Source organism: Sinocyclocheilus rhinocerous, unplaced genomic scaffold, assembly GCF_001515625.1.
Source record: "Sinocyclocheilus rhinocerous isolate Xijiao unplaced genomic scaffold, SAMN03320098_v1.1 scaffold705, whole genome shotgun sequence".
Classification (NCBI taxonomy): domain Eukaryota; kingdom Metazoa; phylum Chordata; class Actinopteri; order Cypriniformes; family Cyprinidae; genus Sinocyclocheilus; species Sinocyclocheilus rhinocerous.
The window spans coordinates 1,599,345-1,624,226 of NW_015630576.1; the positions used below are offsets into that span (position 1 = coordinate 1,599,345).

General features: G+C 37.0%; 1 protein-coding gene across 4 annotated transcripts in view; it reads right to left on the reverse strand.

Annotated features, from left to right (window-relative positions):
* LOC107740647 (KAT8 regulatory NSL complex subunit 1-like) overlaps positions 1-24,882 on the reverse strand; it is a 75,823-nt gene continuing 50,941 nt past the window's right edge. For 2 of the 4 annotated variants that reach the window (XM_016553150.1, XM_016553149.1), the window contains 13 exons: positions 18,341-18,482; positions 13,527-13,622; positions 12,966-13,078; positions 12,652-12,847; positions 9,067-9,232; positions 7,024-7,206; positions 5,641-5,808; positions 5,360-5,499; positions 5,164-5,282; positions 5,010-5,067; positions 3,217-3,329; positions 2,095-2,350; positions 1-1,276 (listed from right to left, as the gene is read on the reverse strand). In XM_016553150.1, coding sequence (XP_016408636.1) covers positions 1,043-1,276; positions 2,095-2,350; positions 3,217-3,329; positions 5,010-5,067; positions 5,164-5,282; positions 5,360-5,499; positions 5,641-5,808; positions 7,024-7,206; positions 9,067-9,232; positions 12,652-12,847; positions 12,966-13,078; positions 13,527-13,622; positions 18,341-18,482 — 1,984 coding nt within the window. In that variant the 3' untranslated portion in view covers positions 1-1,042. The remainder of the gene's footprint in view (positions 1,277-2,094; positions 2,351-3,216; positions 3,330-5,009; positions 5,068-5,163; positions 5,283-5,359; positions 5,500-5,640; positions 5,809-7,023; positions 7,207-9,066; positions 9,233-12,651; positions 12,848-12,965; positions 13,079-13,526; positions 13,623-18,340; positions 18,483-24,882) is intronic. The other 2 variants (XM_016553151.1, XM_016553152.1) reach the window with 2 other exon arrangements.

A 24,882-nucleotide genomic window follows, 5' to 3' on the forward strand; every position in this document is an offset into this window, starting at 1 on the left:
GTTTTATTAAACAAAGAGTTTAGACCTGACCAATCAATGGAAGGGCTCTTTTATATACGGTTAGAACGAAATCGAAGAAAAGCCGAGTCAAGTGGCAGCAAATTTCAGTTTATATTGGAGTGACTGCACGTTTTCTGGACTAACCTGATCATGCACAGCGACGTCAAGTGCTTTAAAATTCACACTAATGCAAGCCCACATGAGAAAGAGCCATCTCAAATGTTAGCACATCCTGCACATTTATTCAGGTGCTGATTTTAAGTTTACTGGCAATCGTGTCGTGCAAGAGACCAATTAAGTGCTCTAATCAAACGGTGGCGTTTAAAAGGCGCATGAGAGCGACACGGCAGTTTCGTTTTCTGGCACCTGCTCTCTCCGTCACTTTGACAGAAGTGGGGCACAGACAAACCATGGTATTAACGAGAACATGTGACTGAAATGAAACCAGAAAGTGGAATTTATGAAATTCTCGGGCAGGTTTGTCTGTTTAAAATAATAGGCAGGGAATGTGTAGAGAAAAAGAATTTGAAGTGCTTTCACTCAGAAAGAACAAAGACAGGCTTCTGCGCCTTCGTGCAAGTCTCTTGCAATCATTATCATTGGCTTTATTTTTGCGTTTTATCACTCCAGTATAAACTGCAAACCTGAATGAGTAATTTTAGGTGGGATATTGGAAATATCGAGCCGAGCCCCTCAGTACGACAGCATGTTAAGGGGGAAGTGCTCTTCTGCGATATACGATACGTTTCAGAGCTTCTTATTTTGGTTTAGCCCTCAAGCTTCTTTCTTCCTTTTTATTTTTGAAACATATTTTTTCTCCAGTGACCCAAAAGCGAGACTGAATTAAAACTGGTCTTCATATATATCTCCATACAATTCACTAAAAACCGTGAAAGAATTTACTGATGTTTGAATATCAAACAACAGGGACTTTCATTCGTTTCGTTGTTGTTGTTGTTTTTTTCCATCTATGATGCTGCTGTTTCAGGAGTTTGTGAAAGCTGGTGGGCGGGGGGTTCGGTGGGTGGGCAGAGTCTAGGCTTCATCGGTGAGTAGGTTTGGGTGGGTTGGTTTGTTTTTGTTTGGCGCCGTCATCGCCGAGAGGTGACGAAGGCCCAGCGTCAGACTCCGACTTGGACGACCTGCTCCCAGACACCCGTCGAATGGTCCTACAGGACCTCTCACCATCTGGACTGTGTAGGATTTCGCTCTCCTGCTGTGGATCCACATCCAGGGGAAAGGTCCGGCATTCCCATGGCTGTACCGGCTGGGGAGCCCGTAGAGACAAACAGAGACACACCAAGTAAATATCTGAACACAGAATAACCAAAAGGTTGTTTCCAGAAGGTTGTCTGTTTCCTAATTCCTCCTCAGTTGCACCAATGTGACAGTCCTTGTAGTAAATGTACTAGGGATGTAACGATATGAACATTTCTTATCACGATTATAGTGACCAAAATTATCACGGTTATCAGTATTATCACGGTATTGTTAAAATGTGCTGGAGATGTTCATAAAGTACAGACACATAAATCACTTCAAGTTTTATATTTAAAAATCAGCACACAACAAATAAAATGAGAACACTTCCTTTAGGTATTACATGGAGCGAATATGAAAACAAAATGCCATCAATCGTTTCTGAAGACAGTCAGAACCTTCAGAGGTACATTCATGTTATTAATTCATTCATATATTCATTTGTATAATTCCCTTAGCACTCTTTTAAAACCTCCCAGCTTTTCCGCCCTGTTTCACTCAAAACGAAACTACTCTGCTGCTGTGCGCACGCGAGACTGTTACTTAAAACTGTGCTTTATGCTGGACAGTATTTATTTATCGCGAGTTGTTCAAATCGCGTTAATCTAATAAGGTTTTAATGATAATTAAAATATGAAACCGTAATACTAACCGTGGGGAATTTTATCATGATTTATCGTCAAACCGGTAATCGTTACATCCCTAAAATGTACTGCAGTACAACGGAGCACATGTGAATTTCAATGTACAATAAAGCCTCTAGCTTTACCTGAAACACTAGCCAACATAAATTCTAGGAAATTTACCCATGCTTCTTCTATATCAGGAGCCTACCATTTCCTCGTAGGTATCTGGGGTGGAGCAGCGCGTGTCCTCGTTGGACAGCAGCCGTTGGGAGTCTCTGGAGCCGGGCGTGTGGAGGCCGGACAGCATCAGCATCTCTGGACTGACAGGGCTGGATGGAGATGCCACCGAGTTGTAATCATGCAGCATGTGGAAATGCGCCGTGTCTGGAGACGAGGGCTGCGGTGTGGAGGGGTTTGTGCCACACAGCAAGGGGGTTGTCCGTCCGTCCACAGACTTGTATGACCTGTGGAGACAAAGATTAGCGCTGGTCATCATGTGTGTTCAGGCTTGGCAGGTTTGATTAGATTAAAACTAACTCTAGTGCGATTGCTCCATTAGTGCGGTGAATAAATGTAAACGCTGCCATCCAAACCTTGGTGCACACCAAACAAGAAAAGATGTGGTTTGACTGAAATACACACATACAACGAGTGTTTAGCCCTGCACACAGCATTATTTTGGATGTTTGGTAAGATCGGTTGCAAAATATACATCATAAAAGCTGCCCAATCGGGTTATGACCATATGTAACCCTGTCTGTGAAAACCCAGCTAAAGTCATTTTTTGGTGATTTACTGTTTTCTATATAAAATCATCCTTCATAAGGTAAAGAACATTCTATGAAAATGTAACATTGATATTATTATTACTGACTAAGACCATGTCAAAGATTGAAATCATAGTGAAATCAATGGTTGAAATAAAACTGATGCTTGTTATCTCATAATTAGATTTTGAGACTTTAGCCTGGATTTCACAGAGGGTCACAAATCTTCATGCCTTTGGTTTTGTATCTTTAGGTTTGGTGTTAGAAATGACAGTGTGAACCAGGACTAAATGTATGTAACACCCCATCAGTGGAACTGAGGTGACATCGATGTAATGCTTATTGCTTCAATAAGTTCTCAATATACTGTTGAGGTAAGCGAACTGCCTGTAGTCGTTTTTCACAGCAATTCTTCTCTCATGTTTAAAACTGGCAGGTTATTCATTTGGCATCATGAAGTACAAAATGGACAGGCACAGACAGTTACAAAGTTGTTAATCAGGAGAAATTGCACTTGATCCTAAAAAGGGCAGAGAAGAGCATTTTGAGTTGTGTTGCCCCACCTGCTGCCCCTTCTCTTTGCGATGTTGCTGGCAGTCCAACTCCAGCGAGAGCGCTCCTGCTCCTCACACAGAAGGTGAAGCTGAGAGAACGTGACGTCAGAGAGATCCTCAATCTGAGACAATGAGAGAAGATCATTAAAAACATACACCGGGCAGTATTCAGGCCTACAGGCAAAAAAAAAAAAGAAACATTAACAAGCCAAATCACAAATTACAGAATCACTTGATAACGATGTTTGTTCAGAAGCACTTCACAGGGATTGAAGTTCCGTCACTACGACGGATTTCTGGATTTCGAGTCACTTGCTTCATTCCTGAATGATTCAGCTGTTCGAACGAATCAATTGAATGAATGATTCAGTGATAAAATCAGTGACTTGCCGCCACCTGCTGGTGGATTTAGTTTAATTTTTAGCCTATAATTTCAGTTATTTAAATTGTATTTCTGTATTCAAAATTTTATATTTAAAACAATCTCCACATGAATTTATGCTAATTCCACATGCTACCTCTGAGCCTCATTAAACGTCTGAAAATGTACCTACAAGCCACTTTTTTGTTCTTCTGTGCCACCTCTGTAGTACAAATTAAATTATTAATACTAATTTCATATGATTGGTAACTCATTGTAAATAGACATTTTAAAAAGATTATAAACTTAAATTTTTTAATTTGACAGATGAAAATGATGCCATTACAAAGGTAAAGATAAAATACTCCTATAAGTCACTTTAAGGAGTCAAATGTCTCATATTCTCGTATTAGGAAGGCTAATTTTTGATTATTTATCAGAAGGTGCTCCAAAAATTTTTCATTAGGAGGACAAGCGCTCCTAATTACAAGAAGAAGAAAAACGGCTCTTAAACTGGGTGTGTGAGGTATGGCTGAGGAATGGAGTTTGGTCGAAGAAAAATTTTCAGTCAAAAGATTTTTTTTTTTTTGCTTTAACCCCTGCAATATAATAAGTAGAATAAGACAAATAAGTTACCAATCATATGAAATTAGTATAAATAAATAAATTTTTACTACAGAGGTGGCACAGAAGAACACAAAAGTGGCTTGTAGGTACATTTTCAGACGTTTAATGAGGCTCAGAGGTAGCATGAGTGCAATTAAATTCATAAATTCATGTGGAGATTAATGTTTTAAATATAAAATTTTGAATACAGAAATATGATTTAAATAACTGAAATTATAGGCTAAAAATGAAACTAAATCCGCCAGCAGGTGGCGGCAAGTCACTGATTTTATCACTGAATCATTCATTCAATTGATTCATTCAAACGGCTGAATCATTCAGGAATGAAGCAAGTGACTCTCTTTATGAACTGACGGAAATCCGTCGTAGCGACGGGACTTTAATCCCTGACTTCAGTACGCATTTGAATATTTTAACAACATTTTTTGAATCTGCCAACAGAAACCAACAGTCTGCCAACAGTTTGATTCAAAACGCTAACTTCACAAAAGGTTTGAGGCTGTTTTGTGAATCTTTTTGACTCATTAAAAAGAATCTGCTCATAAGAGTCATTTTTCAGGAATCAGACATTATGTGTTGACACTAGTTAATCATATTTGACAAAACTGCTTTCCAGACTGTCTAGATTTGTATTACATTGTCAGCCAATTTAGATCTTAAAACCTAATGAGCTGCCTACCAAGAAAGCATTTTGGGGCATCATCATCCTGCTTAATGTAACAAACCGTTAACACCCTAAATGTCTAGGTATGCAGCTTACTGGCTTGAAACACAGCCTAAAATAACTGTTGGGTGACCAATTGCAAGGCCGTACCTCCACAGCATCATCCTCTTCAGATATTGGTTTTGCAAAAGTGTCCACTTCTCGCCAACTGCAATTAAAAAGCAAAGGGCAGAATATTTAGTAGTTAAAGAACAATTCTTTGAATATATGAGGCAGGTATGGATAGACAGCTTGTGTCTCTGACCTTGGGGTAAGGATCTCTTTGTACTGTAGTTTCTCCACTCGGGTGGTGGCGGCCACAGACATGGGGATGACGATGTTATTGATGTCAAATGGGCTCTCTCCTCTCCGTCGGCGAATAGTCTGAAAGAATCACATACAGGCCTAAGCAACTTGATCTCAAGAGTTTACACAAACAGACGCTTTGAAGAGCATCTTACGGCAGTGCTGCTGTTGAGGTGGAGGGGTGTGGAGGTCTCGGAGATTGACGGCTGTCTCATCAGAGGACTGTGGGTGGGTGTGTTGAGAGCAGACAGAGATGGGCACAGACTCCCCATGTCCATATTCAACTTTGGAGCATCTATAGACAAACCAAAGACAGTGCTGAGTCACAGGACTTGACTCGATGAGTTAGAAGAGGGAGATGGAAGTAAACGTGACTGAAGCGAATAAAAGAATGAATGAGGAGGGGGGAAAAAGAATGAATGAATGAACAACATACTCTCAGTACGGTCCAGCGAGGGTTCACGAGGTCTCTTTCGGCCGTGAGTCCTGTCAAAAGAACTGCTCTGGTGGAAAGGCCTGCGAGAGTCATGTTTACTGGCACTGATTGGGATGTCTAACTGCTGCTGAAAGACCTTCTCTGAGCGAACCTTAGGATGCGACGAACCTGAGAGAAATGGCAAACAGGAAGATTGATGAATTGATGAAGAGGAAACAATTTTTTTTATCTTAATCTCTGCATATTTTGATGTTTTACAGAGTTTGTGAAATTATTTACACTCGCACTTGCTCATTTTTTTACATTACATTTATTTGTAACTTCTCTTTTAATCGTTACTGTTAAGCATTTTACATTTGTTTTCAGTTACACTGCATCCGTCGTCTTTGGTTTAAGCTTCTCTTTCTACCTTATTTCTAACTTATCTTTTAATCTGTACTGTTTTCCATTTAATCTTTAGTTTTTTCATATTTGTGTTGCGTTTCACATTGTTTTGCCATTTAAATTTTTTTTTTCCATTAACGTAATTACATTTTTAATGTCAATGTTCTCCTTTCTTTATCAGGTACTCTATATGTATTTTCACCATTATTCATTTTAATCTCTTAAGGATATTTTTAAGGTTATTTCATACTACTGCACTTGTTAATTTATCTTTTTTTTTTCTAATTTCATTTTTAATATTTAATAACATCCTTTCTTTGCCAGTATACTTTATTTTATGTAATGTACATAGTTTTGCAATATTTTTCTTGGACATCTGCTAATTGTTTTTGCAAAACGAATATGATTGTCATGCCAAAATCTCTCAATAAATTGGACTAAATACACAACTACCAATAATAGTAATACATTTCTTTATATTACACATGACTCAACTCTACAATACACAGCACTACATCTGGACGTCTTTCAGAGTTCTATAATTCATATAGGGAATATAAAAGAAACAAATGGAGTCAGCAACTGTGGCTGGACTTATATCATGCCAGAAATAACTGCGACGAGCGTCTGGCAGAGAACAGCTAATGACGGCCAGACACTCACAGGTCACTTTAACTGCCCATGAGGGCCGTCACATTTAGATTCTCCTAAAGGTGTGAGAATTTGCCTCAATTACAGAAAAAACAGCTCCTGACATTTCAGATGCTGAGGAAGCAGGGGATTTTCACTCACAATTTTGTATACTGCCAAAGCCGTGGCCTAGATGTTAGCGTGCACGATACAGTCATTCTGAGCCACGGTGCTCATGCAGGGCACCCAGGTTTGACTCTAGCTCCCTTAACTTTTCCTATTTCCTTTCTATTTTCAATTTTAATAAAAGCCCTTTAAGGCAAATAAATGAGGTGTTTTGGTGTCTCTTGTAGTTGTTTTCACACTCACGGACTGTGGAGAGGAGAGAGCTGGCAAGCTTGTGTTTGTCTTTGGATGACGGGTCTGAGATGCGGCTACCCAAACACAACTTGTGCTTGAGCGTCATCTTCTTGATGGGCTTGATCTTCTCCAGAGGACGATTCTGCCAGTGTCCCTTCAGCACACGCTGCATATGTAGATTCATCATCACATCTGAGAGAGCAGACGACAGAGTTTATCATCTGAAACATGGTCAGAAACCCAGGCTTCCAGGTAGATCATGTCATCTGTTCCTCTTCCTAATCTGTCATCAAAATGTAATAACTTTCTCCATCTCCAAAAAACCTGGCAGACATCAAGTCTTGTAATTTTTTAAAATTCCAGATAGACAAGTCTCACATAACATTCGCCTTGTTGAATATCCTGTTTCACTTTAAAAAACATCAGATAGTGAAAGTAAAATCGGTTCAAGCTGGCTTTAAGTCTTCCAAGAGATTTTTTTTTTTTTTAATGCAATTTTCATTGATGGGCCAGAAACAGTAAAAAGAGGTCAGGTAATTATGGGAAGAAAGGGTGAAATGGGATTGGGATTCAGACACAAGCATTTACATTTAACTACCTGCCATCCAAACTGATTTACAATGCAATTTTGGAATACATTATATTTACGTGTCACATTTCATACACAATTCAAAGTGTAAATTCAAAGTGCTTCAAATATTGATTAAAAAAAAAAGGATAACCATTAAGGTTACTTTTAAGGTAACCTGTTAAAGCGCAGTTGTACATTTAAATACTGGGTGTAAAATAGATTACTAACAACATACTTATTATAAGGTTAGGGGTAGGATTAGGTTTGTTTTAGGGTTATTGCATGTTATTCTGCATTATTTTCTGTTCTTACTGTAGTAAGCATATGTAATGTGTAAAAATGACAAAGTGTTAAAGTGTTACCCATATTAAAATATTTAAATAAATAATTAATTAAAAGGAAATCAAAGGTATAAATTAAAATGTGTATGAGAGACATAAGAGGACAATTATGTGCATTCTCTTAGAATCAAACCAAACACGATTAGACATAAATCTCATTCAAAAAGACTTTTCATCCTTTGGCTACTGTACTAATGTGAATAGTGATGACAATTCTCTGCAAACATCAGTGACACAAAGTGTCATGAGTAAAATCTCCAGCAGAGGGCATCAGAGCTCGACTCTAGTATTCATTGTACCGAGGTTCCTCTTCCTTTTTTTCCCTCCATCTACTCGAGTTTCACCCATGGTGTCACCTGCCTCTTCTACGCCCATCATTCATTTGCACTATAGACGCCAGATTCGAGAGGACAACCGGTTCATATTAATGAGGGAAAATACGTCTCTATCAGCTAGTCTGACTAAGCTAGCTGCTACTAGTTATCACTGCAAAGGTCAGGCAGACGAATGCTTGATCAGCTAATCCTGATCTAAGATCAGCTCCTCAAATCTAATGTGGCAATACTTGCCTTAAATACTACAATTTAACTTTGGGGGGCCACCACCGTTACACTAATGCTAATGAATTTTCACAGACATGAAAAGCAAAAACTGTTCTGAAATCTCGGCACTAATGACCTGCTCTAAACCCAGAGCAGCCTACAGGTTATTTTAAGAGGTGCAATCACCAGATCTAGAATAATTAACACTTAAATTAACACCTAGTTGTTATACAGTGGGAAAAAAACCCTTTATTAAAACTCCTCATCCTTGAGGCAGTTGTGGGAAATGAACAGCGGGGATAGATACTTCAGCCATCTGTGTTACCGCGTGGATGGTAAGCATACAACAGCGAAGGTGCGAGGGGAATGTTGAGACCGAATGAGTCTACTAAGTGGTGCTGTGCATGTATCGAACTCGTCCATATATGCTCATCCCCGTTTGAAAGAACTTTGAAAGCTGTGTGGACACAGCTGTGCGCGAGACGGAGCAGAACAAGGGAAGGGCCTTAATGCTGTCACTGTTTTTGTCTACATACATGTGTGCATACCAGAAAGAATGAGAGAAACAAGCAATTAAAGGACAGGGGTGTGTCCTCACCGTCTGTAAATGAGAGGATGGGGTGAACGCAGGGGTCGAACTGTGCCAGTCTGTCCAGTAGAGGGAGCTGGTGCTGGGTGTCTGCAGGAGGGAGAGCACGTCCACTGCACATCACACACTGAGCGTTCAGCTCACAGCCACAGCGAGGAGCCACTGACCTCTGAGCCTGACAGAGAGAATGACAAGCACAGAAGATAGTGTAGATGTATGAATGATAAAAAAAATTTAAATGGTATGAAAAAAAAATAATAAAAGAAACACATCAGCCCTGCATTGATACACGACTGCACAAAAGAATAAATATTCAATGTATACTACAGTTATTTTTTTTAAAAGAAACTAATACTTTTATGGAGAAAGGTCACATTGAACTGATCAAAATAAACAATTTATATAAATGCTGTTCTTGTGACCAAAGAATAGTGAAAAAATGCATTACCATTTCCACAAATAATTTATAATATAACAACTGTTTTCAACATTAAGATGATGATGAAGTAGCAGCAGCAGTAGAAGAATAACAGCATTTATTAATCTTAGTTAATGTTGATTTCAACATTTACTAATACATTATTAAAATGAATGTTATTGAAAGGACCTGAGCTAACAAGGACTAACAATGAACAGTTATATTTTTATTAACTAATGTTAACAGAGTAATACTATAACAAATGTATTGCATTAAATATAGTTAACAAATGGAACCTTATTGTAAAGTGCCACTTTTGAACTATAGATGATCTTACGTAACAATTTATCAACACATAGTGTATCGACAGATACTAACATAAACACAGAAATATTTACTGAATGAACAACGCAAGTTTTTTTCCCCCCTAAACGTTTTGCAGCCTTAAATTCTGAATAGTGTATTTAAGACATTAAAGATTTGTGTAAGTATTATACTAGGTATAGAACATGACTTGTATATTTATTTTTGTGCTCAAAAAACAAACAAAAAAAGAAATAAAAAACAGCATGCATAGATCATCATCAAATATGCTTTTTATTCATCTTAAAATTAAAATAAAAATCCAGTCTTTTAAGTGCCGTCCACTGTGATCTTGCTTTTTGTGACTGAAATCTCTGGAGCACCAGCATCCAAAATTTATATCTGGCAGTGATCAGCCTTTCCCTTTGTCTACGTTTACTTGAGTCAACCCTTCCAACCTGATGCTCTCACACAAATCTCTGCAGCAGATGACCACACACGGATCCTGAGCTGCTGTCCCAGTTTTGCATGTGGCAGGTTCCCTAGCGCTCATGTGCTCGTGTCATTAACCCAGAGCACAGCACTGGAGAGAAAGAGAGAACGGGTTGCTATTGGCAACTGTGCCCAGTTTTTCCGAGCCTATTCAAACAAGAGTGCTTCACATTAGAGCAGGACAGTTTTTTACAGGGACTATCATGGCGGCAATCACACAGAAAACACCTGGAATTACAGAACTAAACTGGTTTCTTAGTTGCAATGAAATGCAAATTCTGTTGCATTTCAACAAAGTGTTTCCAGATCCATTTTGCACATTTCGAAACATGTCAACTAAAGAACTAACAAACCTTTTATGCTTAAGTTAAGCAAAACTATTTAACTTACAGATAAAAGCTATATTGTTAACAGTTCTGCATAGCTGCACAATTAAACAGACAATATTCAATCGTAATCTGTAAAGTAGCCAAATAGTTTTGTTTTTTTTGATGTAATTAAGGTTGCGATAATATACAATATAGCTATAAAAAGCAAACTGCTTAAATAACATTTAAAATAGAAATTATATAGAAAAAAAAACAATACAAAAAAAAACATGCAGTTACTTTTAATAAAGCAGAAAACAGAGATTCAGCTAATAAGCTATCAGTATGTTTCTATCTGTCCTTGTATTTTTTTGATGTAATTAAGGTTGCGATAATATACAGTATAGCTATAAAAAGCAAACTGCTTAACATTTAAAATAGAAATTATATAGAAAAAAAAACAATACAAAAAAAAACATGCAGTTACTTTTAATAAAGCAGAAAACAGAGATTCAGCTAATAAGCTATCAGTATGTTTCTATCTGTCCTTGTTCAAACATAATGGTGGAAATTTTAAAAGCCATTGAGCTTCTGCCTCTAACTGGGGCAGCGTTCATCTGGAGTGCCGGCCATAAATTTAAGATTTGAAGTTGGACAGTACATCATCGGTTAGCAGGTAGTTTATAACTGGCAGTGTGAGTGAATTTGGCTGTTAGTACAATGATGACACTGGCGGCATTTCTCATAACATTTCAAGAGCGTTGTCTCTGAATGACATCCAAGCGCTGTTATTTGTAATGGAGCTGAGCTTGACTGGGGTTGTGCTTATTGTTTTAGCACATGCCTGCGCATTCTCGCTCACAGTGGGCCTGTGTTATGGGAGGAATCGAGTTTTAAAGGCTGTTCAGAGAGCAAATAGATCTGTAAAAGAGCGGAGACTTTGTAGCCGTCTTATGAATATGGCAGACACTGTTGCATCATTCAGAGGACAGCTGCCTGTTAGACATAAACTGTTACACCATGTCCTAACCAGGCATGGGGTGATGAATGATAAAAGTTGTGTCTTTCATGTAAATCCAAGTTTCTGTCCTAACCAGCCAAACTACATTTTTACAGCCGCCTGGTTTCTATTTCACATAGAAACACCACTCAACCAAAATCCTGATCCTATAAATTAAACATCAAACAGGGTTGAAAATGTCCAAGTTCAAAAACTTTCAATATTATATGACAAATCCATCAAACTTCACATGGGAAACCATTAAAAGGATATTGCTGAGGCTTTAAATGTGGTTTTCTGCTTTCTAAAGACTGACACAAATCACAAAATTAATCACTATATTGACAGTTTTTAAGAAAGTTAAAATGAATAATAAAAGAGCTTTAAAGTATGTATTTATTGCATGTCTCTCTATTTGCATGTACATATTTTCAAGAATAATTTATATCTTTAGTACAATGACAATATAAATACCAATAATACTTACTTACACACACACACACACATACACCTGCACTAAAGATATGACAAATTATTCTTAAAAATATTTGCATCCAAAGATGCAAGATATGCAACAAATTCTTTCCCTTGTAAGGTAATTATCATATTTGGAGGATAAAAACTTGCTTTAGTCAACCATTTGTCATTCACAGCAACTTGAAACACATTAAATGACAGCAGTGACAGTTCTGGAGCAGTACTGTGATCTCTGTGACACTGCTTCTATTTAATCTGTAACCTTTGTAAGAAGCCCACTGGGACCTTAAGGAGCTCACTATATCTTGAGTAAAACACTTCCATAGGTGACACTGAAAGAGCTTGTTTTTGCCGCCTCGCACACCTCTCGCTCGCTACTTTCATACCTAGTGACCTTCACCGACATGTCATGTCAAAAAATTGTCTCTTTTTATTCAGAGACTAAAAGGAGGGGTTTAAAAAAAAAAATCTAAATTTGTCATTAGTGAACAGTTTTAGTGCAAATGTGTTATGTGGTAAGTGTTTAAGTGTAAACAGCTCTCTCTGCTCAAAACCACCAACGTCTTGATCTTGAGAAGGAACACGATTCTCCTTACCTTACGATTGAGACTGGTGAGTGAGCCGGGCCGGAGGACTCTGCGTTTCCTGCATGAGAGCAGTGGACGAGTGCGGGCCGCCACGCATGTGTTGTCATGTGCACGGGAAGCCTGAGGGCCCATCTCCAGCTTCTGCTGGGACTCAGAGCGGCTCTGGTCGTCTGGGTCCAAGGTGACAGGGGAACTGGGCCGTAAGCTGAATGAGGAGAAGAAATCATCTTGAATGAACATGACAATAAAAGCGACATTTCTCCTTTTCAATGAGGGAAAAAAATTAATGAATGCACATTTAAATGATATTTGATCTTTCATACCTGTTGATAACACCATTGACCTGTCTCACAGGTCGACAGCTTTTCCTCAAGCCTGTTTCTGTGATGATAGCATTGGATGATACAGATGTTTCCACTGCAACAGTATCATGCTCCTAAAAACACAAAAAAACAAATGTGATGTTGGAAAGCACATCCCACCAATTTTGCCCCCGAGTTGGTCTGGATGAGTTGAATGGTTCTTGCTGCATTTCTTCACTACTCTGAATGGATGAAAAGGTCAGCAGTGCTTTGCATATGACAGACAAAAGGACCGAGTGTTTGTAGCCCCTCTTCTCAATTCTCTCGCTCAACAATCCCAGCATTCTCTAAGGCTATGCGTGGGCCCGTATCATGAGAGCTTTATCTGTTTGTGTGGGAATTAAACACACTAATGGGTCTTTTTATTATAGATAACTCATTACTTATAATATGGTGTAAGAGAAAATAACACATGCATTGGTCTTACATGATAGTTTAGATTGAGTTCAGGACTAGGCTGTCTGTGTAGTAGTTTGTTTAGGGTTTTTCAGTGTGGTCATGGGTCAGTGCCCCTGGTCTTACCCGTGGGACTGGGCAGGTAATGGTCTCTGTCCTTGAGTCACTGTTGTCTTCTGGTACTGACTCACACACTGAGCTCTCCCCAAGTACAACAGAGCCCTATCAAGGCACAAACACAGACAAATTATAGACCAGAACTTGGAGACAGTGTTTTCGCTCCAATCAAAATAGTCTAAAAACAAGTTCCTCACTGCAGAGACAGCAGAACAAACATTTATCTGCAGTAACAAACAACAGAAGATCTGCAATCTGATGCTAGTGTGTCATGCACTCAATTTAAATAACTTTTGAGATAAGAATCTGTGCATTTTACACACACACACACACACACACACACGTTCAAAAGTTTGGGATCAGTAATTTTCTTCTTTTTTTTTTAAGAATTTAAAGAAATTAATACTTTTACTCAGCAAGGATGTGTTAAATTGATAAAAAGTGACATTGTTAGAAAAGATTTACAATTTGAATATGCTGTTTTAAATTTTTTATTCAAAGAATCCTGAAAAAAGTATCACAGGTTACAAAAAAATATTGAGCAGCACAACTGTTTCCAACATTGATAATAAATCAGAATGATTTCTGAAAGATCATGTGACACTGAAAACTGGAGTAATAATGCTGAAAATGTAGCTTTGCATTAGGGCTGTGCGATATTGAAAAAAAATGCGATACGCGATACCTTGTTAAAAAATGCGATATTCGATATGCGATACGATATTGCTTAAAGTGTGAAAAATCTATTAAAATTATATTTTAAAATATTTAAAAATGAAAATTATATAACCAATTTGTTTCACATTCTTTCTTGGAAAAGAAAGAATCACTACAACTTCTGAAAGTGACCAGCAGTGTTTTAGCATTACATAAAAAGTAATGTGACAAATCAGAAAATGTAATTTTAACATCAATGTGAATGAAAAAAAAAAAAAATGAATGACACTAATTTTATATCATTGTGACTTTGCTTTCCATACACTTTAAGTACTTCTTCATATACCACAGCAAAAACTATAGTCTGAGAAAGCTCAAACATGATTAAAGGCAAGTGAACAGTCAGAAAGAAAAAGAAAGAAAAAGGGGGGTACTATTTACAATAGTTTACAAGCATAGATACAAGCATACAAAATATACACAATTTACAAGCATAGATAAAATAAACAGTAGTATTCAGGTGCGTCTCTGTGTGTGTGTGTGTGTGTGTGTGTGTCTGCGCGCGCTTTGCACATGTGCGGCAGAACTGAAGAGACGCTGTGCGAGATTTTATTTTATTTATTAGTTGACAGGGACATTGTACATTAATAAAACATTCCTGTAAATGTACCAGAATTAGCCAAGGCTATTTTACATCCGTAGTCCCTGGACAAGATGTTACAAGTCACCCTAAAATAAAATGTAATTAAAAATACATACTATTTGCGATATTTCGATATATCGTGCAGCCCTACTTTGCATCACATGAATAAATTATATTTATAAGTGTAATAAAATAGAAAATTGTTGTTTTAAATGTAATATTTCACAATATTGCCGTTTTTCCTCTGTTTGATCAAATAAGTGCAGCCTTGATGAGCAAAATATACTTCTTTAAAAAAAAACATTTTTGCTCTCTAGAAAAGAACAGAAGCAAGGTTTTTGTTTAAAATAGTTTTTTACAGTCAATATTAAATTTATCAACACTTGTCTCATGCAAATCACATATTAAAAAACCCTGATAAATGTATAGAAAAATGTTTGTGCCTGTATGCAATTTTTTTTTTTTTAGAAAGAAGTCTCTTTTGCTCAGCAATGTTGCAATTATTTGATTAAAAAATACAGTAAAAACAGTAATATTGTGAAATATTACAACTTAAACAGTTAATATATAAAATATCCTGAAAATTGATTTATGAGATCAACCAATACATATCTAGAGATGCATCGATTGCAATTTTCTTGGCCGATTCAGATTTCTGATTTTTTTGGAAGTGTGACCTGCCGATACCGATTTTTGCAGATTCCGATTTTCTTTCTAAGAACTATAATTGACAGCATATACAAACAAATATCTATGCAAATTTCAATGCAAAAATAATTTACATAATAAAAGAAATTATTAAACATTACAATTCCCCCAATCTGGACTAAGTTACAGATTTTCTCTCACTTAAACAACTCTCAAAATAAAGTGCTCTGTGACTGGAAAAGGGAAGAAATAGTTCACTTAAAATGAGTTGCTGTATGTAACAAAACAGATGTCATTTTCCCACTATGTTTATAAATGGTCATTTTTCCCCCCTAACCTTATTAAATGTGTTTAATAAGGTTAAACACATTCTCACACAAATTCTTAATTTGTTTCAGTTAATTCAGTTAGAATAATAAGAAACTGTACCCGAGTTGTTACCATTCAAATGAAATTAGTATTAAACTCTATCTTACCACTGCTGAGGAAACAGAACTGCATCTGAAGTGGCATTAGATGCATTTACACAGACAGTTTGATGAAGCTGAGGTGCCATAAATGCATTTACACTGCAAAATTTCAAATGCATAAATAATTTTATAAGATTAATGTTTTACATAATTTTTAAACATACAAATAAATGTTGAAAAAAATGCAATACTTTTAGATATGACTAAACCACCAGTATGTGGCGGCAAATGTCAGTTTTAATGAGCGAGTCATTTATTCATTCTTTCAACCGATTCATTCAAACGGCTGATTCATTCAGAAACGAGGCAAGTGACTGTCCTTATGAATGGGTTACTGAATCATTGACTCACTCGATTCGTTCAAAAATGTGGATTCATTCAGTAAACACCACTGTGTGTTGCTCGGGGAGACACGCAACAGTTCTGCTGTGGCTTTGAGCGTAACTATTTTCGTCAGCGAAATTGAGCAAAAACTGTCAATATTTTGTCTAAAATCACTTTAAAATAATAAATAAAATAAAGTCACTTAATTTTAACTTCTTGTTTATTGAAATACCATTGTATAAAATCAGTGTCACATTGCAATGGTGTTGATATTGATATTCGGGGAAACATCATGGCCGTATAATGTTTATCTAAATCACATTTTGTAAATATCTTTTTTTTCCTACCGCAGTATGCATCTATAAATTTCTGTGAGTTACTTTGTGTGTGCTGTCTCTCTCACACACTCACTCAGGCTGTACAAGCCTCATCTGGCACGACAGAAACACATTATCAGTCGCCGTTTACACTGAATGCTATTAAAATTAGAATCATTCTCACGCAAAACGACATGTTTACACGCGACTGTGAGCGTGGCTGTGACGTCGCAAGATTATTTTCGTAAACGAAAACTAAGACTAAAACGATTGATGAAAAAACTATTTCGTAAACAAATAAAATAGAAACGTCAAAATAATAGAAAAACTAAAACGATACTAAACTGACAACAGTTATTGAAAAACTAACTGAAATAAAATAATAATTATAAAAAATAAATAATCGTTTTCCTAATCATTACGTTCTCACCGCTTGGCGGAAAAATATACGAGCTGTGTGGAGGTTTAGGGAAATAGCCTACCTGTAATGGCGCATCACGCACATGGGGTTATCTGACGGAGAGACGCAAAGCAGTTTAAAGCCTGCACGGGTCCTGTTTGGTAAACGTGCACCAGCAGTACTTAACAGAACACCCGACCCATTATCTGACAGCAGCACTAATTTAATTCTGTACCAGACGAGAACCAGAACATTCAAATATAAGCCTTTACTGTTAAATGCGATTGCCGTTATTATTGAATTTCATTAGTCCCAGTTTTGATTGATGCACGGCTGTTCACGGAAAAGTGAGCAAGACACCACAGTTATAGCCTAATATCATGATTATGGTTAAATAAGGAAAGACATATAACCAAATCAGGCTACATTTATTTTCATACTAAATATCTCAACACACATCATTGGATATGACATTAAGCGCGACTTGTGTAGATTAATTTAGTAAAAAAGGCTTGCCTGCTTTCTTTGGCGTATATTTGTATAGGCCTACTTTTACTATCTAATCAATCTCGGCATGCGTTAATTTTGTGTCGCTATATGTTTGCCTCACTAAGGTTAAATTATGCCTACATCTTTCTTTGGTCTGCGCTCTGGAAGTGATCCGTTAATTCTGCTAAACTTTAATCAAAACTGAAACTAAAACTGAAACTAAACTATATAAAAACCAAATAAAAATGCGTTCACAAAATAAAAACTAAACTAAAACTAACAAAAATATGAATGAAACTAATAAAAACTAAACTGAATTTTATAGCAAATTTGAAAACGATATTAAAATAAAACGATTAAAAAAATTCAAAACTATAATAACCTTGTGACGTCGTTGCCGGCGCCGCTGGCAATAAAAGAATCGGCTCTGAATCAACAAGACGTGAGACTGATCGGCCGGTCACCGATCCGGGCCGGTCATGCAAAAAATCGGCCGATTCTGATCACTGGCTGGTGAATCGGTGCATCTATACATATCCACAATTTCAACACATTTCATGTAGAATCAGAATGATCTTAAAACAGCCATAATTTCACATTTCAGACAAATAGTGCCAAATAATGATGATATTCTCCAAATTATTTGTTTGTGTTTAAATCACACAAGGAAAACAAGCTGTAAAAGTGTCAGTTTAAAACAAAAACAGTGAGCAAAAGAAACATGAAACAACGATCCCACAAGAGTGTGCCTCACCACAGGAACATGAGAGAGCACCCACGTTGCCAAGTTACTAGAGGCAGACGCCACCTCTGCTGGGTTAAAACTTAAACTACTCCAGTAAACAGCACAAAGTGAACAAAGTAAACGTGCACACCTTGCTGGAGCGGATTTGTCTGTAAATGTCGGTCTGTTGGCGTATACGGTACTCCAGATCCGAGACTTGGGCCTGCAGCCAGTTCCAGTGACTGATGATGGCAGCTCGGTCAACAGCATAACGGCCTTCTGCTCTCCTACATCTGGAAAACACAGAAATATACTGGTTACAATTCACAGCAAGACTTTATTTATGTTCATTCATGTTTTAGGAAATATCTGTCTTCATAATTAGCATTCACACTGAAGTTTTAGCTAAATGCACAAATGCATCCCCATTGACTTTCCTTCTAAAAGACAGGTAAGAAGTTGCTCTAATAAGTTTTATCATGGTACTTATGTGGACAATGAGTTATAATTTGGTTTGAGTCAATTTCAGACGAAGTTCCTCACAATTTCCAGTCCTGTTTCTACTGTTAATACAGTTATTTTTGTATTTTTTATTTTTTTAAGAGTAAGGTATAATGATGTGGAATGAAAAACATCGAGTAACCTTTGTCTGCTGGTTATCGCCTCCCCACAGCACATAAGTGACATGGAAGTGTGAAAACAAAACCGAGAAACAAAATCTGACAGGAAGTTGACCAAGAACATAATTTCCATCCAAAACTTCCTCTAGATGTTTGTGTGTGTGTGAGAATTTAGCAAGCCACTTGACACAGGCCATTCAGTGAGACTTTTCCCATAAAAACACTCAACTTGCTCCCTTTAAACGTCACAAAAAATGAAAATAAAGATATAATAACATGGGGTCAAGCACTGTCAAAAATGCACCGAATTGACCTCTGACCTCTTTACATTAGCCCCAGTACATTCTTGCATAAACTCTGCTCTCTCAGCTCTTGGAGTGAGGCAACATAAACCAAGTAAAACCAGTGCACATTACTGAAAATAAAAAGATTGCAAAATACGAGGAGAAATAAACATCTTTTTCATCTGAAGTACAACAACATGACTCAAGATTTCCCTGAATCAGAGAGAGAGCGTGAGAGCGAGAGAGAGAGAGAGAGAGAGAGAGAGATGTAGAGTAAGAGACTTAAGAGATAAAAGTGACGGGAAAAAGGAAAAGCATCACTGTAACCACAGAGGAGAATGACGAGAAGAGAACTAAAAGTGTACTGAAGAGAGAAGCACACACACTTATCACTACTTTGTGTTTTCTTGTAACTTAACTTATTGCTTTTTATAGGCTGGAATTACACTCAGATCTGCTTCAGAGGAGCTTGACAACAACAAAAGCTTGTCTGAAGCTTCACTCTCCTTTTCACCAGAGAGAATACCAATCAATAGACTCTCATTCTCAACAGTTACGATTTTTGTGTTTTTGTGCTTTTATCCTGTGGGCTTCAGTCCCAGATGTACACAGAAACCAACTTTTTAAGGTCATTTTTCACCATCATCGTTTGCCAAGCTCACACACGACAATCCAGCCACTTCACTGTGCACGAACATTAGAGCCACACTGGGCAGGACAAGGATTTATTTGTGGCCGCTACATGTCATTGAGCAATCATATGTGATGTTATTGACAACCAATCAAATGACATTGAGTTTTTATGTAGTCAAAGAACCACACTGCAGCAAAGCAATAGTTATCTACCAATAACATGTATGAAAAGGGTTTGTGACTTGAGTCAGCACTAGCAACTAGGGGTGTGCGATATATAGTCTATGATAATATTGTAATTCTTGTTTAAACAATATGCAATTTTACATTATCGAGTATATCGCAACAACCAAACAAAAACACCCAGAGAGTGCACATATAAACGTGTAGATTAGACTAGAGCACATTAAGAGTTCATGCTTTCACTGCGAGATTAAGTCTATTAAAATACATTTAGAATTCCCCCAAACTGTAAGATAATGGGGGCAAAAATGTATCTGATAATTAAGTTAATATCACACGAAGAGTAACGTTTTTCTCCAAATATCAGCACGAGCGCAAATGTGATATTGATTTGATGAAAAATACAATAAACTTAATGTTAATAAGATAAAATTTAATAAGTGACTCGCATTTTAGACAAGTTCCTGTTTTTGCTCTACTTCGACAACAAAAATGAATGTATAGGGTAAACGTACCTATTAAGCTCACCAAAATCTACATTGAGACATTTTTAGTGCACAAGATATTAGTTTCAGTACAAAAAGTTATGTTAAAATAAAATATTAATCTCTCACACAAAAATATTTAATTTTATTTTAAATGACAAAAGCATTTAAATTAAGATATACATCATTAAATGCAAAAAGTCTGGCTGTGCTTAATGGGTACATGTTTGTACCCTTTAAGCACACCCCTGTTCCCAATTAGCTCACATCATGTTTTATTAAAAATTCTTGTTTATTTTAAGGAAATTTTTTAAAGAATAATTGTAAAAATATATTTTTTGAAGGTACAAAGTCAAATCACAAAAAAAAACAGAACACTAAAATCAAGCAACAAGACATTAAATTTGATCAGTTATATATTCATAATGAAGTGTCATTTAAGCACATTGCAACATCTATACGAGTCCACGTTCAGAACGCATTCAAAAATCAAATAAAACACACCAATAAAACATTTAATTTATGGGGATGAACACAGAAACTAGCCTCATTATGAAGCCTCTTATTAAATGGATGTCAACTTATCTGTAGTCTCTTAAGGCTGGAATACATTACATGATTTTTGCCCGATTTTCCACTGATTTACAATCTGGAGGAAGCTAGCTGCCAAAGGTCAGAGCCAGTCTGCAGATTTGAGTTGACAGAATCTATAGAAAATCGATTAACTTAACTTAAAGTGACAACCATCAGTTTATATGTAAAGTCTGTTTATGAAGTATTTACATAGACGTTCAATGTAGAAGAGCCTAAAGAGAGCACACTGAGCTTAATGGGAGCAGCAACAATTTGTAATAAATTTCATGTATTATTTATTAAAATGACAAGATTTTGCTAAATAAATAGTCTAGGTCATGTATTGTAATTATTTCCCACATCCAAGTTCTAGGTTATAATATGCAGAAGTCTGAACATTAATCTCTTAATTTTACAATAAGTAGTGAAACTTACCCAAAATAAAGGCTTAAACATCTAAAAAAACGCACATTTAAGGGGCTCCTCTTTTGGTGAAAGTTTTCAGACAGCTTTCAAAATGGCCGCCAGGCAGTGTGAACACATGGAGACCCATCTCGGTGTGCAATGATCTGATTGACTTGAAATTACAGGAGGTATGTAGTAACAAACACATCAATTGGTTAAGACATCAAGTAGGATAATAAATTATTTTTTCTTTTTATAATCTGATCTCAAAAATGGAAGTGTGCTTAATGGGTACGTGAGCTTAATAGGTACGTTTACCCTACATTTAATTTAAATGAATGAATACATTTAATTTCGAACAAAGCCACAGCAGAACTGTTTTGCATCTCTGGGCAAAACTCAACGGTGTTTCGTTACTGAATCTATCAGCTTCTTAAACGAATGGGTTGAATGAATGACTCAATGACTCACTCGTGCATTAAACAGTCTACTGCCACTTCAGATGCAGATTCTCCGTTTACTCTGCATTGCAAACACAACTTTTGTTGATATTTCATTTGATTGGTAACAGCCCTATAGTGTCTTACTATTTGAATTTGATTAAATTTAAGCATCTGATACAAAAATGATGCATACATTTAATTAGGTTAGAAAAAAAACTGGCATTACAAAAGGTAAAAATGTCCATGAAAAGTAAAAATCTATTTAAACTTACTGGAAAAGTTCATTTCTGTTACTCCTGCAAACTAACCACTGCACAGAATATTAAAAGCTTTGGGAGTGAGCTTTCCACGGCAGTCCTAAACCTGTCAAAGTACCAGCACAATATCATGCTCAGCAAAATATCATCCAATTATCGTTATCAACAAAATTCCATAAAATATCTAGATATCTTTTTTGTGATTATCGCACACCCCTACTACCAACACCATGTAGACACTGGATTGCATTATATTATTTAGAATAAACTTGTCAGATGTACCGATATACTTCAGGAACATGCCTAATTGTATTCCTACTGAGAATCTGGGAAGATAACTGGCCCAGATATGAGCTCACAATCTGTGATGGTGAGGAGATCTGGCATTTATCTGTGCTACAGCCTGCACACACAGACAGAAAACCATGCTCTGCTTCACTTCAATGAACCTTTCAGTTTCATTCTTAAAAAAAAAAAAAATCAAATTTCACTCATCCTAAAAGAATTGTCATCATTGTCGACGCCGATAGCCTTGTGGGCAGCGCACCGACATACAGCGCCGTTGCACTACGGGCGTCCCGAGTTCAAATCCCGACTCGAGGACCTTTTCCGAGTTATAATAATATTATAAACATCATCAGAACACCATGTACAGGCATAAAAAGTATAACTCTTCATATTTGGACAACCGATTTTGAAGACAACGTGAATATACATTTCACCAATAACCAGAATCTATTTTGAAGAGGCTGACAAAGACAGGAATGAGGTTTCTGTAAACATGCTATGATTCCCTGGAACAAGCTTTACAAACATTGTGACCAGCCTTTTTCCTCTTTGCTGGAATGCCATGTTTCCACTCTTGCCAGTTCAGATGAGTGTTTTGTATTTCTGGGCATTCAAAATGTTTCCACATGGGTTCAGGGTGGGGGAGGGACTGACACAGTAATATAACGCACACAGCTGCCACAAGAGGCAGCACATGAACATGAGTGAATATGATGCATGTTTGCATGTAAGGAGGAATGTGACACTTTTTTTTTGTCTGAGTGAACGGAGCTTTTCAAACAGTCTATGTGTATGAGAGAATTATCTTACATGCATACGAGTAATACATTTGATCCTAGCGAGCGATTGTGGTGCAGAGACACCAAATGAGCACAGATAAGATGCTTCCCAACCCGTTGTCCTCAGAGGAAACAGGAAACAAGTAGGAAGTGGCCACAAAATGAAAACGAGACTGTGCGTAAAGATCAAAGGCAGGTCATGTCAGCACAACACAACACACACTCCTTGACTGGGCGTGAGTAAGGGAAATTTGCATAAGCTAATATGATCTACGATACATTTCGATGACCTACGAGCCTTCAAATGCGAGTCACATGCCTGCTATAACATGTCATGTCTAAGTAGACTAAATACAATGCAACACAATTAAGTAGTATTACATTTAACTTCACTCAAACGCCTTTCAATTTGTCCCATTCAAACTTCCTGGTCTCTTTCGCCAACAAAAAAAAAACCTGTATTTGTCAAGGGAATTTAAACATTAAAAATAAGCCCACAATTCAAATCAATAAACCATCTCATACACTGCCGGTTATAAAAACCCAGCCTATTTTCCAGGTCCGAGATTTAGTTTTGATCTAACTTTAACAATTACACACTCCATTTGACACAAAACAGACACATTTCAACAGGACAAATCACAAGCCCTCTACAGAGACAAAAGTCACACACATACAAACTGAAATGCCACATACAGTCAAACATTTATAGGCCAAATAATCCAGAAACCTTCAGCTTGATGCCAAGTGGGTCATCATAAGAAAAGGCCCCCATGAGTGGACACAAAGCCAGAACTGTAAACACTTCAAATACTTTACACAGAACAAGATTGTGCCAGTATTTTAAACCAACATACAAAAAGCAGCACACGTGGGTCAAAAATGTCTGAACAAATCCAATTAGAGGCATAAAACAGCACTGATTAATGAATTTAATATTAATTTCCTATCACTAAAATGATAGACAGACCACTGGCTGAATGTCTGATCAGTATCACACACAAAATTTGAAACACTTCAGGAGTTTCGAAGTAGTCATCGAATTGGTTGAAATATATAGGATTTCCTTGATGTGTGTGTCGCATTCTTTAATATTCTGCATGGAAACAAAGATGCAGTGATGCCAAAATCCCTCATGAAAGAAGAAAGCCGTCATGTTTACAACTGTGGTGATGAGCACTTATCTGGATCAACTAAATGCTGGATTTTCAAAACTATGTGAAATATATACAGTCTGCTGTACAGGCTCTTTAAAAATATGTCCAAGAGTTTTACATAGGGCTGTCGCGATAAACGCAAAATCGCAATACCGCCCTATTGATGAGCAAACCGCAGAGGAATGCAAGAACCGCAGCAACCGCGATTTTTGCGTGTTTTCTTTTTTCGTAAGGTTATGCCCTTCTCGTTTTACACTTCATGCATGTGGACTGAATATTAAACAAGTTAGTAATGATAACATAATGCAGGGCTCTACAGTGCGAGTCGCATTTGCGACTGAAAACTACTGTGTGCGACTATGAAATAATATTTAGGAGCACCTGTGCGACTGACCCGATCAGCATATTAGTGTTTGCGCTGAGGGAGCTTCAAAGGTTCTAACATACGTGTTTCTGCAGCTTTGAGTAATGCATCACAGACATATCCTCTCATTATAACAAACAAAGTGTTGACAGGGTGTAAATAAGAGATTCATTGTGCAGTGTAGGGAGCTTCGTCGATTATAATGGAGTTTTGTGAGATCGC